The sequence below is a fragment of the Nymphaea colorata genome, chromosome 4 (genome assembly GCF_008831285.2).
Source record: "Nymphaea colorata isolate Beijing-Zhang1983 chromosome 4, ASM883128v2, whole genome shotgun sequence".
Taxonomy (NCBI): domain Eukaryota; kingdom Viridiplantae; phylum Streptophyta; class Magnoliopsida; order Nymphaeales; family Nymphaeaceae; genus Nymphaea; species Nymphaea colorata.
Genome location: NC_045141.1, coordinates 18,408,267 through 18,424,462, shown reverse-complemented (window position 1 = coordinate 18,424,462; position 16,196 = coordinate 18,408,267). Strand labels below are relative to the sequence as shown.

At 36.9% G+C, this 16,196-nt stretch overlaps 1 protein-coding gene across 1 annotated transcript in view; it reads right to left on the bottom strand.

Annotated features, from left to right (window-relative positions):
* The window catches only part of LOC116252706 (protein GRIP), a 37,839-nt gene extending 22,748 nt beyond the window's left edge, over positions 1 to 15,091 (bottom strand). The window contains exons 1-7 of the mRNA XM_031627149.2: positions 14,185 to 15,091; positions 12,926 to 13,041; positions 11,437 to 11,606; positions 10,616 to 10,709; positions 6,929 to 7,015; positions 6,381 to 6,461; positions 5,914 to 6,039 (exon numbers count right to left, since the gene is read on the bottom strand). Coding sequence (XP_031483009.1) covers positions 5,914 to 6,039; positions 6,381 to 6,461; positions 6,929 to 7,015; positions 10,616 to 10,709; positions 11,437 to 11,606; positions 12,926 to 13,041; positions 14,185 to 14,695 — 1,185 coding nt within the window. The 5' untranslated portion in view covers positions 14,696 to 15,091. The remainder of the gene's footprint in view (positions 1 to 5,913; positions 6,040 to 6,380; positions 6,462 to 6,928; positions 7,016 to 10,615; positions 10,710 to 11,436; positions 11,607 to 12,925; positions 13,042 to 14,184) is intronic.
* Positions 15,092 to 16,196: the final 1,105 nt, after the last annotated feature.

Genomic DNA, 16,196 nt, shown 5'->3' with positions numbered 1-16,196 from the left:
ACGGTTGGCTCTCCTCTTTCTTTTGTTCTCTTCTCTATATATAGTGTAGGCTCCCCTCTCTTTAACCCATGGCTTGTTAAGCCACTTCTTGTATTATTGTTGAAGATAAATACATGTTTTCTTTATCCTCTTGTTAGAGGACTCTTGTGTATTGCCTTGTTGAGTTAGTGGGAGATTCAAGAGTGATATTCTTGAGGTATTTGCCTAAGTTTTGGGCCTGATTTACATGGTATCAGAGCCACGTTTTGGCTATTCATCTTGCTGTCCTTCAGCTTAAAGTTTCAGCTCTTACTCCTTCTTTGGAGCCGTGAAGCACTCGAAATACTCAACGTTATTGCTGGCTGATTCTTGACACAAGAAGTTTTACACAAGAAGAAGGGAGACTGGTTTTTCTTATTGCCGTGGACTTCTTTTTGTGCGACAGCCAGCTTCGTCATAACTTGTAAGTGGATCTACCTTGTTGATTGTGATCATGGATGACAAAGTTTCGTCTCTTCCATTTCCCAAACTCTCATCAACAAACTATATACAATGGGCTAGAACTATGGAACATTTTATTCGTAGTAAAAGCCTTTGGGGACTAGTTGATGGGACAAAACTTGAACCACAACTAGTCCTTACTAAAGTTGTTGATGGAAGAGCTATGGAATTGGATGGAACCGAAAAAGAAAAAGTAATGGAGTTGGTCATCACAAAATTATTACTTGGATCTTGACTTGTGTTGACAATGCTACTAGCGGGCAAATTTCCAAGTTAAATTCTGCCCTAGAAGCTTGGGAATATCTAAAGAAAACTCATACCATGAGAGACGTTGCTTATATGCATCATGTTCAACTCAAAATTCACAATCTTCAACAAGGAGATAGATCCATTAAAGATTATGTGGCTGAAATGGATCAATTGTATGATGAATTAAGTATTTTTGAACCACATTGGACACAAGATCTTATTCTTAGAGAAAAGCAAATACAACGTGACAAGTTTTACAAGTTTATCATAGGTCTCAGACCTGAATTTGATGGTGTTAAAACTGCCTTACTTCATCGTTCTAAAACACCATCTATGAATGAGGCTATTGCGGAGCTCCAAATGGAGGAAAATCGTCTTTGTCTTGATAAAGAGAAAGTCAACAATATGCTTGCCACATCTAGGCCGGGAGCCCATTTGAGACCTTATAGACCTCCTCACTTCAATCGTACATATGAAGGAGTAAGAAGAAAAGTTATTTGCTATCATTGCCAAGAAGAAGGACATACCAAACCAAGATGTCCAAAACTTAGAATTTTTGACAAAAGAAGCAATGTTGCAGCTCCAATTCAAGAAGAAAGAAAAGAAGCAAGTTCATTCCAACTTGATCAACTTATAAGTGCTCTTCAACCTTTTCTAAAGGGAGGAGACACACCTTCAACTTTGGGAGCTACCGTAGCATCTACTTCTACAAGTAAGTATTCTTGGATTATTGATTCGGTTGCATCTTTTCATATGACTCCTTGTAGATCCCTTCTCACCGAATGCACTAAAAATGATTCTTATTCCTTTGTAAAAACGGCGGATGGTACTTCTCTTGAAATTGATTTTATTGGAAACCTTGATCTAGCTTTTGGATCCAAAACTTTAAAAGTACCTCAAGTAAGACACATTCCTAAATTAAGCTTAAATTTATTATCAGTTTCTCAAATAGCCGACCTAGGTTTTGATATAATCTTCTCACAATCCAAATGTTTGATACAGGACCGAGTATCCAAGAAGACGATTGGGGAAGGTTTTAGAACAAAAGATCTCTACTACATAGACTTTTTGGACCTCTCAAGACCATCTTGCAATATCTCCAAAGAATGTGACATTCAAACTTGGCATCAAAGACTTGGACATTCCAATATAGAAAAAATGTCTCATCTTCCCTTCATGGAGAATTTTTGTTAAAAGAACTTTCATTGTAATGATTGTATTAAGGCTAAAATGAAAGCCTTACCTTTTGATAATAGAAATTTTATTGCCCAAAAATCTTTTGATTTAGTGCATTCGGATGTGTGGGGACCCGCTCCCATTATGTTAAAAGGAGGATTGTTGTACTATGTGATCTTTATTGATGATTTTTCTAGGCATACTTGGGTTTACTTTCTCAAACACAAATCAGAGGTTTTCACAAACTTTAAGAATTTCTACAACATGATCTATACCCAATTTGGCACAAATATCAAAGTCTTTAGAAGTGATTCAGGAGGAGAATTTATGTCAAATGAATTTCAACAATTTCTAAAAGAAAAATGAGTTGTTCATCAAAGATCTTGTCCTAACACTCCACAACAAAACGGAGTGGCCGAACGTAAACATAGGCACATTATTGAAACTGCTAGAGCCCTTCTTTTATCTAAAAATGTTCCCAAAAACTTTTGGGCTGAGGCTGTTTTGACTTCAACCTATTTAATTAATAGAATGCCTACCAAACTTTTGAAACATATTTCTCCTTTTGAAAAACTCCACCATGTTAAACCTAATTACAATAGACTTAAAGTCTTTGGTTGCAAATGTTTTGCGTTAAGTGATAAAGACGATAAGCTTTCTTCCAAAGCTACTTGTTGTGTTTTTATTGGGTATTCCGAAACTCAAAAGGGTTATAGATGTTATGATATGGAAAGAGATAAAGTTTATGTTTCTAGAAATGTGATCTTTTTAGAAAATGAAGATGGTTTCAAAGATGAACCCAAGAAACTAGAAGATTATACTTTTCTTTGGACTAATGATATTGATGATGATGATGATATTGATGATGATGAACCCGATAAAGTTGTAGAAGTGCCAATTGAAGAGGTCAACAATGATAATTCTACTAATATCATTCCTCCAAAAGAGATCTTAGTTTATAGAAGAAGAGATCCCCAAAATCAAGAAACTAATCAATCTCTTCCTAGGAGATCCCAAAGGCACACTAGACCTCCTCAAAGATTTATCTTTTATGAGTCTTTTTCCCCAAAATTTCGAGCTTGTATTATGGCTCATCACTCTTTTTATGAGTCATCTTCTTACCTTGAAGCTAAGGAAGATCCCAATTGGATTGAAGCCATGGATCTTGAACTTAAAGCTCTTGAAAGCAATGAGACTTGGGATATTGTGTCTCTACCAATGGGGGAAAAGACTATTGGTTGTAGATGGATCTATAAAATCAAAACTAGAAGTGATGGAACTTTAGAAAGATATAAGGCCAGACTTGTTGCCAAGGGATATGCTCAAGAATATGGAATTGATTATGAAGAAACCTTTGCTCCTGTTGCTCGCATGACTTCTGTTAGAACTCTTATTGCCATTGCTTCTATTAAACATTGGACTATTTTTCAAATGGATGTTAAAAATGCTTTCCTAAATGGTCACCTACAGGAAGAAGTTTTCATGAGTGCTCCTCCTGGTTTTGATCTACCTCAAAACAAAGTTTTACGACTTAAGAAAGCCCTTTATGGTTTGAAACAAGCTCCCAAGGCCTGGTTTGACAAGTTTAGTAGTGTCATGTTTAATCAAGGTTTTCAATCTTGCTACTCTGATACTGCCATGTTTGTAAAAACCACCTCCGTAGGTGTAATTGTTTTATTATTGTATGTTGATGATATGGTTATTACTGGGAGTGATGATGAAGGGATTATAGAGGTAAAACATTTTCTTAACAAATGCTTTCAAATGACTGATTTGGGAAGACTAACTTATTTTCTTGGAATTGAAGTTGCTTATAGCAAACAGGGTTACCTTCTTTCTCAAATGAAGTTTGCCAGTGAATTAGTTGACAGAACAGGTATCTCAGATGACAAAGTTGTGGATACTCCAGAAGCACTGGGAGTAAAAATGAAAATTGATGATGGAGAGATATTAGAGAATCTCACTCCTTTTCGGCAAATAGTTGGCGCTCTCTCTTATCTCTCCATCACCAGATCTGACATTGCTCATGTTGTACATGTGATAAGCCAATTTCAACAAAGACCCACCTCAGTGCACATGGGAGCGACAATGCGGATTGTCCGTTATGTGAAAAATACTATCAACAAAGGACTATTTCTGTCTTCCTCTTCTACATTAGAGTTAGTTGCTTATACAGATGCTGATTGGGGTGGAGATCCCAATAATAGGCACTCCACCACTGGTTTTTGTGTGTTTTTAGGTGATTCCTTAATTTCCTGGCGATGCAGGAAACAACATAAGGTGTCACTATCATCAACAGAAGCTGAGTATCGTGCGATGGCAACTACAACAATGGAGATAGTGTGGCTGAAGAGCTTGCTGAAAGATATGGGAATTGATATCAAGGATCCGGTCAAGCTTTGTTGTGACAACAAAAGTGCAATTTATATTGCTAGTAATCACACATTTCACGAAAAAACGAAGCATATAGAGATGGACTGTCATTATGTTCGTGAAGAATTTCTTCAAAAGAACATTGATCTCTCCTATGTCTCTTCTGAATATCAACTAGGCGACTTCTTCACAAAGGCTCTTGCTGCTGCCAGATTTAATTTTCTCCTTAACAAACTTTCGGTTATCACACCATAAGTTTGAGGGGGGGTGTTAGAATATTAGATTGTATGCATTCTAAATGTATATATATATATATATATATATATATATATATATATATATATATATATATATTACGTATATTAGTTATCTAATATATGTCTTATATGTATACATATATATATATATATATATATATTTTATATATATTTGGATACTAGGATACTTATGTAATTTTTCCCTTTTTTTATGTATTTTTATTTTCCCCTTTTCCCCCCTTTTTCTTTATCCTTATTCCCTAAAGGGGACTAGTCCCAACGGCTAGAATTCTAGCCGTTGGAACTAGTCCCAACGGTTGGCTCTCCTCTTTCTTTTGTTCTCTCCTCTATATATAGTGTAGGCTCCCCTCTCTTTAACCCATGGCTTGTTAAGCCACTTCTTGTATTATTGTTGAAGATAAATACATGTTTTCTTTATCCTCTTGTTAGAGGACTCTTGTGTATTGCCTTGTTGAGTTAGTGGGAGATTCAAGAGTGATATTCTTGAGGTATTTGCCTAAGTTTTGGGCCTGATTTACAAGAGGTAGAGAGTCCCGCCTAGGGTACCGAGCCAGCCTCGGTATCCGTGCCCATGGGACCGGGTCCATATCCGGACCCGGTTCCCTATTACAAGATATTCTAACAGATATAAAAATCCTAAAAACTCGTTCAAATTTGGAACTTTTGAATCTTGATAACAAATTTTTCTCTTTGATCTTTTTTCATTTGGCTGTCCAGAGGAGTGAAAAGCAAAAAGGTTAAAAGGAAAATAGAAAAAGAGAAGGCAAGGTAAGGTGTTGAGAATGATAAGTGGCAAAACATTGTGGTGATATTACCACAGACAAGAACAACCAGCAGTTCCACATCCAGTCTCTTGTTTGCAAATGATGATGCTTAGATGCTTTTACTCAGCATGAGATTACACATTATTTTTCTACTGACACATGTTTAGTGATTTAAAATGACTAATCATGCTAAACATGCAACCTCAGTTTCCAAAATTTTGATGTGTAAAAAATGGAGACTTCATTGGTGTACATTTCATCTTCTTATTCTTCTTGTATAAATTTCAATATACTTATCCACTAGAAACAAAAAAAGTACTCTTTATCTTCACGCTGCAGTTGTATATGATGACCTCCGTTCAAACAAAACATTAATACAGGTTAGAAATCTTTGCTTGTAATACAGTCATTACAACTTAGCAACTAAACCTCTAATGCTAGTTCACTTGAATAATCTAGGCTCCAGAAAAACGGTAATCTTATCAAGGAAAAGCACGAAGTCTTTAGTTGCAATGGAAACTCTGCAGAAGGCATATTTTGTGCACGACAGTGAGAAATCCCATAACTGGTTATAGAAAACAAAGAAAACACACATGCTCATTCTTGAGGTTCACCACTTCTCCTTTTGCTGCCTCCAATGCAACTCCTAGTCTTGCAGCTTCACCACTTGATGCTGCATCCAGCTCTGCAATTTGTGATTCCTTTTCAGCAATTACTGCCTGCAAAGATTAGGAAGTCAATATATGTGCAGCCTGATGATAAGCGTTGAGATCTCTGTGTTTCTTCCAATAAAATACAATGCAGCACTATAAGCGTATATTGAGTATGTGGCAAACTCAAAAGTTAAACTCCAGAGATAAAAAGAGGATGGTCCTATAGCATCATTAGAAAACATTACCAATTCATCCACACATCAAGCAACAAAAAAAAAATCAAAGGTCCATGAATAAGCTATCAAGCCAAGAATACATGAATCTAATAGCAATCACTTATCCTTTTCCGATTCATTATTCACCCTTCCTTGGATGTGTAGAAGTATTTAAAATATAGAGAACCTCACCTGCAATGACGAAATAGTTTCTGCAGCTTTACTTCTATCAGTAATTGCATCAGCAAGTTGAGCTTCTAAACTTTCCACTTGCTAGACAAAATAAAAGGAAAACAGAGAAGAAAATTATTACAGGCATATGCCAATAGACTAACAAAATAATTGAAAAAACATGGTAAAACCAATTTATAATCAATGCCTTGCCTAGGCACCACCTGTTCCTCCTTGGTTCTCCTCTAGGTACAGGTCTTAACACCTAGTACCTCGGCAACTGCTAGATGGAGGTGCTTAAGCTTTTCCTTCTCCTTTTACCTTTTTACTATATGGTGGTCTTCAATTGTTTAACAATTTAGGATTTTTTAATTGGTTTTTATTCTTCAAGCTAATATACTGACTTCCAGTAAATATTTTAAGCCTACAGTAGGGTTCCAAGTAGCTTTTAGGGGTCTTTCGGCCCCGCACCAATTACTGCATTTGATCACTTAACAGAAAAACACAGATGAAGTCCAAAGGATTATGCCACTGAAAAGGACAAATTTGATATGTAAAAGATGCTATACCTTTTGGTGCTTTGAACTAATCTCAACAATTGAAGCTTGACGTTTTTCATCCATGGATTGCAGTAGACCTTGCATGTCATGTAACATCTGCAAGATGAAAAAATAAATAAAATTACCACCGAAGTCAAAAAGAAAAATTATTATTAGATTAGACAATCCAACAAATGTTTTGCATCCATGAATGAATAAACCAGCTGAAATAGTAACAAATAAACACTAACTAAAGAGTCAAAATGCTGAAATAAGAAATGTAAAGTAAATCTCCCCAGTACTTGTTGGAGGTTCAAGAAAGTTACTTAGAACCTATGTCCAGTGTTGTACGTATCATACGATACGGGGCCGTATCGTACGATACGTATCGTATCGTTTGCAAAATACGATACGATACACCCCATGTATCGCAAATGGGGGTGTATCATACCTGTATCGTACGATACGTGCGATACGGGCCCCCGTATCGTACGATACGGTGCGATACGGCCCGTATCGTACGATACGGTGCGATACGGCCCGTATCGTACGATACGGTGCGATACGGCCCGTATCGTACGATACGGGCTGATTTCTAAAAAAGACACTTGAACCCCATTTTTTCGAGTTTTTTTTATAAAAACCCACCCCTTCCTCATTTCTAATCTATAGATTGTACCGTTTTAGAGGGAAATCATTGATTTCCATTGTGAAATCATCGATTGTCACTGTGAAATCATCTATTAAACCATGGATTTGTGCATGGGTGGTTGATTCCCATTGAGAGGAAATGGTTTTTTTTTAAACCATGGAGATAAAGATGAAAAAGAATGATATTGTTATGAATTTTGATGTCTATGAAGTATGAATGATGAACCGTGAACGTGTAAGTTTATAACATTTAGCAAAATAATAAGTCTATCATTATCTAAAAGACTAAACCATGTTTTCTATGAAGAATTTATTATATTTAATTTTTTCTGATTTTTTATGAATTTTTTGATTTTTTTTTTAACTTTTTCTGATTTATTATTATTATTTTTTTAAAATTTACGATACGGTTACGATACGTTACGATACGGCGTATCTTAAAGCCCGACCAATACGCCTTACGATACGCTTTTTACAACATTGCCTATGTCACATGGGTTGAGGTATGGTTGGAGACACCGATGCCAAGTATTTTCATAAAGCTTGGGTGCAGGGATGCAGCTGCATACATACATACAACATGCATGCGTATATATATATATATATATATATATATATATATATATATATATATATATATATATATATATATAGAGAGAGAGAGAGAGAGAGCAACATAAGATTTTAAGCAAATAAACACATACATTCATTGTTTATAACTTTATATTCATAAAACATAGATTACTACACAAAAAATATCAAAATATACTAAAAATACAGCAAATGAGCCAACCGTATCCTGTGTCCAGCCTGTCGAAATGTATGGTGCCCCTCCAGAAATGTCCATGTTGTAGAGCTTAACACTAGCAACTACAGTTTAGAATCCATTATACTTCACTCTTTAGAAATAGGTAGTGTAGTTCAATGCCAGGAACCGCTAGACACCCTACATGTTGAACCAGAAAAGGATCCCATTCTGATAAAGCACCTTCCACTAGTAACAGGTAGTAGTAGTCTACTCAAGGACAAGTGATTGTCCTCAAGAAAATGAAGGCAACTAATTAGGTCATGCACTAGATTTCTATGTGCCAGAGAATGGCTTTCTATGTAAGAGGGAGATAAGATTTTGTCCCTTCACGTAGAAGGATATGGGTCTGGATATGATTCACATACAGTGAGGATGCAGCGTTATGTCACACAACTGTGGGGTGCGGGTAAACATGGGGTGCGAGTGTGGCAAGGATATATATATATATATATATATATATATATATATATATATATATATCCTTGCCACACTCGCACCCCACAGTTGTGTGCCTGTGTGTGTGTGTGTGTGTGTGTGTGTGAATAAATCGAATTGTCTAAACAATGAAACTAGCAACAAAATTGTGCTCACAAATAATAAAAATAGCAATTAAGGACTAATAAACTACAATTTGCCAATGATTCTGGAAAGAAATCAATTTGTTTGTTGCCGCACCCAAGCTGTATTTAAGGAGAACCTAAGCCGCAAACAACATGACCTGGGTGCAGCAACCTTTTTGAAGAGTTTGTGTTACTCAGCTCACCAGAAGCTTTCAAAATTTGATTACGTAGGGCTCACCAGAACTTCCCTCCCTCTCTATATCTCCCTTATGTTTTCTTTGCACCCCCCCACCCCCCTTTCCGCATAGAGTAACTGAATAAAATATATTTTCCTAAGTTCAGGTCTAGTTAGCTTTAGTTGGATTTTTATATACATACACAATACATATATGTATGTATGTATGTATGTATGTATGTGTGTGTGAGTGTGTGTTTATATATATACCTAACTTTAGGTATAAACTTTAATACACACACACATATATATGTGGTCATTGGATTCCTCCAGCTATCTGCCTATTCGGATGTGTCTCACACGCAGCCTGATGCAATGCATGGGCCTGTGTGTGTAAGACATCTGGATGGACAGATAGCCGGATGATTTCAGCTTCTCATATATATTTATATATGACTAAAATCTTATATTTCAAGGTCGTAGTTCACAAGTTTATCATAACCACATTTTTTATACAGTTATGACATATGGACTTGCATGGTTCATAATTTATTGATTAATACATGTATCTACCTAGAAAGCTAGAAGAACACTTCAGTAGTAAAGGGAATCCATGTTGATGCCTCAGTTCTCCAGCATTACTTTGTAATGTTCTTCCTTGAAATCTTGTCCCTAGTTAGGAATGGTAAACAAACCAAAAAGAGTTGAGTTTAATATGCTGAAGCTTGGATCATTCTAACTGCTACTCAGCTGAGCTTGAGCTGGTGTATTTTTGGAAAATTCATTAGTTCCAAGGCTAAACATAAAATGATTCAAAGTTCAAACTCCAAGCACGTTGGACCAAGCTTAAACTACTTGTTTAATCATTGTGCCAAAACTAGAGCAAAAATGTCAACTCTAAAGCCTACTTATTTGAAAATCAAAAACTTCAAGTTGTTTTGCATTTACTTGATAACATAAAAATAGAACAGAATATATTAATCTACGCAGCTTATACAAATCAAGCACATCTCACCTTTATTTAGGTTCTCAGATTATTTTTACAAAATTGAGCACACACTTTGAAAGTCAAGCACAAACTAAGCCACCAGTATCTTGTCACCTCTTCCAGCTCCACTATTAGTTGTAATCTGTAACTTGTGACTGATAGATGCCAATATGCATTGAAGTTCCTATTTCCTGCCACCTTTAGGACATTTGCAATACGTGGACCATACAGAAGGCTTAAAACAACCCTGATAGGACTTCACCTATAATATTAGGGCTAGATATCTAGCCTCCCCCTCCAAAAAAAAGATGATGACTTATGATGTACTGGCTCTGTCAAATCTCAACTAAAAGTTACCATTTTAAAGAACCAGGGGTCTGCAAATTATCACCAAATGTAGTATCACAGATAAGACACAACAAGATGGATTAATCATAGCGTAAGGCAGGATAAAATCATTCTTGACAATGATGAAATCAAAAACGTAAATACATGTCTTTTTCAGTCTTAAAATTAAAATAATTGGATTGCCAACCTGTTCCTTCTCAGCAAGTGCTTGTTGCACTCCTTCCAGAGCAGTCTCCTTAGCCTCTACGGAGCGATGCAATTCATCCAGATTATCACGAAGCCTGTAATTCATCAATAGTTTGACATATGATAAAAATTATCTAGCGCAGATAGTAATTCAAAGAAATTATTTGGAGTTTCTTATCAAAACGTTAACTTCTTTAAAGCCCACAATTATTTTTATTGAATTGCTGTTACATTGCACAAGAGAAGCATAAGTCAAGCACTAAGTTATTTGGTTTCAGCACTCCAAAAAGAATTACTTCTTGAAGCACGTAAAAAAGATAAAATAAATTTTAGGTTATGCATGATGCCGGCAAAGATAAATTTTGTGATCCACTCAAAAATCCATGAAGTTATGAATCTAGTATACCACTTACAGCAGGAGAACCTCATTGCCGAAATGTGTATTACACAACAGCCAAGTTGTCACCTTCATAACAAGGTGCAGCAGGTATTGAGAGTACCACACAGTAACCTCTAGAAACCTCAATTGTTGCATGATGAATTTAAATCTTTGAAAGTTCATCCATGATGACATAAAGGACCAAAAGTAAGAAACAGTTTTCTTGTTTCACCATAAAAAGAAGAGCAGAATAGCATGTGCAAAATATGCTGCAAGAAGAAACCCTAGAAGCAAATCAACTCCTTAACAAACTTCATATATTCATTTATATGAGGGATTTTTTGAAAGTCTAGAACTGACAATAAACATGATTGAGATGAATGGATTATCAACCAAACGATTCTAATTTCCCATACATATCTTACAGGCAAGGTCAGACTTACTTGTTATTTGTAGTCCGCAACTGCTGCCTCTCAGAATCTAAAGACCGAAGTGCTTCACTAGCTTTTTGACGGTTACGTTCGAGTTCCTGCTGCACTAATGCAAGTTGCGATGACAATTGTGCAGCCTTCTCATTCACCTCACGGAGGTTAGCTTCAACATCATCTTTCTCCTGATAAAATCTAGCACATTCAACAAAAGTATAGGGCTGATTTGCTCTGCTCAAACCATTCATATATTTCTCGAGAAGTCCATGAACCATGATACTTCTTGCATACCAGCCACTACTTCAGTGACTTTAGCATTCAGAATCAGGCTACTAGCGAACAATATGATCAAACATCAAATTTGATTATTAGACATTCTGCTTTTCTTCCTCCTATGAAAGAAAAAAGCTATTGCTGAAAGAATGGGCAGTATCATGTTTTTATCTTTCTGGCCGTGTCACATCACAAAGGCATACTGGGAGTAGATGAATATTTTTTTCACTCACAATGCAGTCACCTAAATTCTAAAGATGAAGAAAATGCTAGTTCATTTTCCAAAATCTATCTTATCTAATTCTCCATAAAAGATGAGCTTATACCTACTGACCTGCTCATCCTTTTTCAATCTGGTTTTTGGTTGAAATTGTTGTGCACATCAATCAATAAACCAAGAGAATAACAGGAGCTTTACAAATTTCTCCCCTAATTGGAAATTGACATATTCATCGTTTCTTTTATGATTGACAATCCATCAATATTGTTTGCACATTTAAAAATAGATCCATACTTTCATTATTTTAATCATTAGCACCTTACTAGCCATGTACATAATTAGGTTTGTCATTTATAAAATACTGTCACAACATTTTGCTAAAAAAACAAAAATAGCTATAATTTATTCTGATGGTCTCATTTGGTTCACTAAGGGGAAAATAAGGATGGATTTGCAGCAGCAATAAGGGAGGGTTTAAGACTTCAAGGATAGGATTACTAAAGCCCGTAAGTAAGGAATGAATCTGGAAAATTTGAAAAAACTAACTGCAGCTAATCCTGGTGATATCAGGTCTTTAACTTTCAACTTTAAAGCCTAGTTTCTTATCTTATTTCCTATTGGATTCCAAACTTCTGAACAATTTCATTAATAAGTCCCTGTTTTCCTTGTAATTTCAAATTTTCCTTTCTATCCTCTTCATGCATCTTCCTTGTTTAAATCCTAGGAACCACTCATCACTCCTTTTTTGTCTTCTAGTTTACTCTTAGAAACTTGCAGAGAGTCTATTTTCCAATGTCAGTTTTTATTTTGTTTTTCTCCTGTCAAATCTTATCCTTCTAACTTTTCCACTTTGCTCTCATGGATTTCAATGACCTTTAGGGGGCATTTGATAACCAGGTGAAGCACTGTAAAAAAGGGGAAATTGTACGGCTTTCCCCTTCTCCATCTAGAAAACACATACTGTCTATGTCCTTAAGAGTGCAAACGAAGCAGCAAACTCTTTAATTTTACCTTTTGCAGCTCTTGAATACGTTGCTTAGCACGTTTGTGGAGTCTTCCGAGCTTTGAATCAAGCTCTGAGTACTTTTCATCACGCTCACGTATTTCTCGGTCCTTTATTTTTTCAGCTGAAATTTGAATGTCACAGCAAAAATTAGGAAATAAGAAGCATAGGGAGGAAATTAAATCTCTAATTTTGGGCTTTATGCATTTTCTTAACTTTGCAGCGTTGATGCTGTACCTTGTTAAGAACATGTCATGTTGTATGTTTAGCAGCATATCTGGTTGCAAGGGGAGACAATATAGATATAGCTATAACATTTTATGCCCCTGTACCAACCTGTATTACATAATGCAGTATGTATAGTATTCTATCAAATTTATGACCTTCTATGAACCTGTATTACACAATGCAACCTGTATTGTATTCTATCAAATGACAGAAGCCATAGTATACGAATCAGCTTCATTACTTCTTTTAGTGTATCACTGAAAAAGTAACCATAAACCACTTGTGAGAAGCTTTTCAAGCCCTAAGGAGTCGTTTAAAACCTCATTTTTCTTACTCTGGCATCTGAAACCTCATTCTCTTGCTACTCAACAACTTTGAATATTAAATTTACCAAAAAACAACTGTATGTGGCAAAATAAATTCCCGAGTTGACTGATTAAAGCCCATTTTAACTCGAACTCATTTTTTTGCAGCACTAGAACTCAAATTCGAGCTCTAGGAGGCTGGTTTAAAGTGATTTGGTAACGTTCATGCTATAGCCTACAGTGCATAGCTATGATGGATAAACAAAAGAACGATGAGCACATGACAGAGTTGCTAATGTAACTATGAGATCCAAAATAACATAGATACCGGCATCACATCTGAAAACAATTATAACCACAAGCCGGTTGCAGCGTTCCCCCAACACTCCATTCCTTTATTTCCATAACATGAACAGTTCAGTACCTCTGGTTCGAAACTTTCATTACTTCTACGTATTTCAAGGTCCGAAAATAACACTTATACAACCGCAGTGCGTGGTTAAAAGGAGAAGGCACCATTGTAGACCAAGCATTCTGAATGATGCAAGTAATCACTAAGCAATTAACAGCAAGTTCACTTAAATAAGCCTTTCACATCACACACTTCCCAGAAAAGCAATTATATCACGAGCTAAACTGGAGGAGGTAAAGAGGAGGCAGAATCATGTGAATTCTTGTATCCTGAAAATATTGAAAGACAGAAAGCACGAATAGAAAGGAACAATCGGAAGCACCTTCCATAAGTTTAGCTGACAATTCTGCAACCTTGGCATCGGCTTCGTCGCAAGCTGATCTCAAATGCGTCAAGGCATCATCCGCCGCAATCTGCGTCTCCTTTTGTTCCTTGATCTGCTGACTGAGAATCCGGACCTTCTCGCGCAATTCGGTAGAATCCCCAAAGGGAACCGCCTCCCCATTTTCGACCGCCCCGTGCTCGACATGATCCTCACGGCCCCGGAGATAGTGAACCTGAAGATTCTGTATCTGGGTCTTGAAGTACTCGTTCTGAAACCTCAGTTCGAGGATCGTTTGCACGAGATGATCGTGATCGCCATTGTCCCTCGGCAAATCGATACCATTTCCGTCTAAGGAGGAAATGGCGTCTTGTTCCCGGATCCAGGCCGATCCATCGTTTCTTGGCACTTCGCCAGATGAATGATTCGCTGCTTCTTCGGAAGAGCTTCCAATTGCACAAGCTTCCGCGTCGCCTTCTGCGTACGTCGACATTCCTACCTCTCCTTCCATCACCACCGCTGCTAACAACTGCTATGACGCAAACAATCGTTGCCCATCAACGGGCGACCCAGTTCTCAGGCGCAACCGATGTACCAACGAGGAAACAAAGGCTGCTGAAGAGCGATCAGACGGCAACGGCAAGATGGGTGCGCGAGGAGAGCGTGTGGAGCGCGCCCTCCGGCCTCCCCACCCGAAACATCAATTCTTCCTCAGGCCCTCCATGTCAAAAGAGATTGACGATCCTTCAGGCATAAGAAATGGCCGTTTCGCCGTGCGGATTAATCTATGGACGCATTTTCGCCAGAATTTACACATGAAAGTTTCAGCACCCGCTCGTTTGGGGCATTAAAAAACGTCGAGCCGATAAAGGCCGTCAATAATTTTCTTCCCAGCAGTCATAACATAAACACTGTACTAATAAAACAGAACGGGGGGGGGGAAATCTCCAAATGCTTGGCGCCAACATTTTTTTAATCAGTTTCTGGTTTTCCCGGTGATTTGCATATCAAGCATCTGTCACTGGAATTTCACCATTGATCTCATGTAGCAGGTTTATTTCAAATACTTCGATTGAAACAAAACCAAACTTCATCTATATCAGAACTTAAAGCGAGGCTCTTTAATATTATATTAACACATATGTTTGTACTATAAAGGAAGGAAGAAGGTGGATTCTACATGCACCTAGAGTTCTTGCCACCTGGTACCGATGCATCTCTAAACCCTATGGGTCAACTTCTGCTTCAACTGTTGAAATTAATCCGCCTACTCACCTGAAATGCTACTCTTTTAGTTGATCAATAACGTTGCCTTTGTTCCATGTACAGCTTCTTCATGCCTGCCCTTCCATGCAAAATGGTTAGCTGTATTTCTTTTATTAGATACCATGTTAGCTAAGTTAGACCTTATACTACTGATTTAGTCGATTTTCTCTTATGAATAAACACACATATAAATACATTTGTAAATTTTTTCACGCTTAGGCAATCATTCTTGTAAGTACCAAGAAGTTTTTTTGCAGAATGGATTTTATATCAATAAATGTTTCATAATAAATAATCAATGATGTGCGCCTCAGTATTCTGGCATTAAGTTAAAAACATGAATGCACCTCTGCATGTTCAGATTAGGTTAAAAACATAGTTAAGTTTGTTTCATGAGTTGTTATGAGCATATTGAGCTTTTACGAGTTGGCCAATGAGCTAACCCCGCCCGGCCCAGTGCCCAGCCTTGTGACTAATTACTGGTAGAAGAGAATTGACAGATCATGTATGTATCTGTTCTTGTTCCGCAAGACTATATGGATGTTGATGATGTTAGGCCACAAAAGAGTGGCAATGAATTTGAATACCCAAACTATTTTGTAAGATCAAAACCATGAATTCAGTAATCAAGAACTTCAATCTTGAAATTGCGATTAATTGGGAGTAAATTGACAAAAAAATCAACAATTTGTGTCATGTTTGCTCATGCGATATATCTGCCATTGGATTTAATATAAGAGAATCGA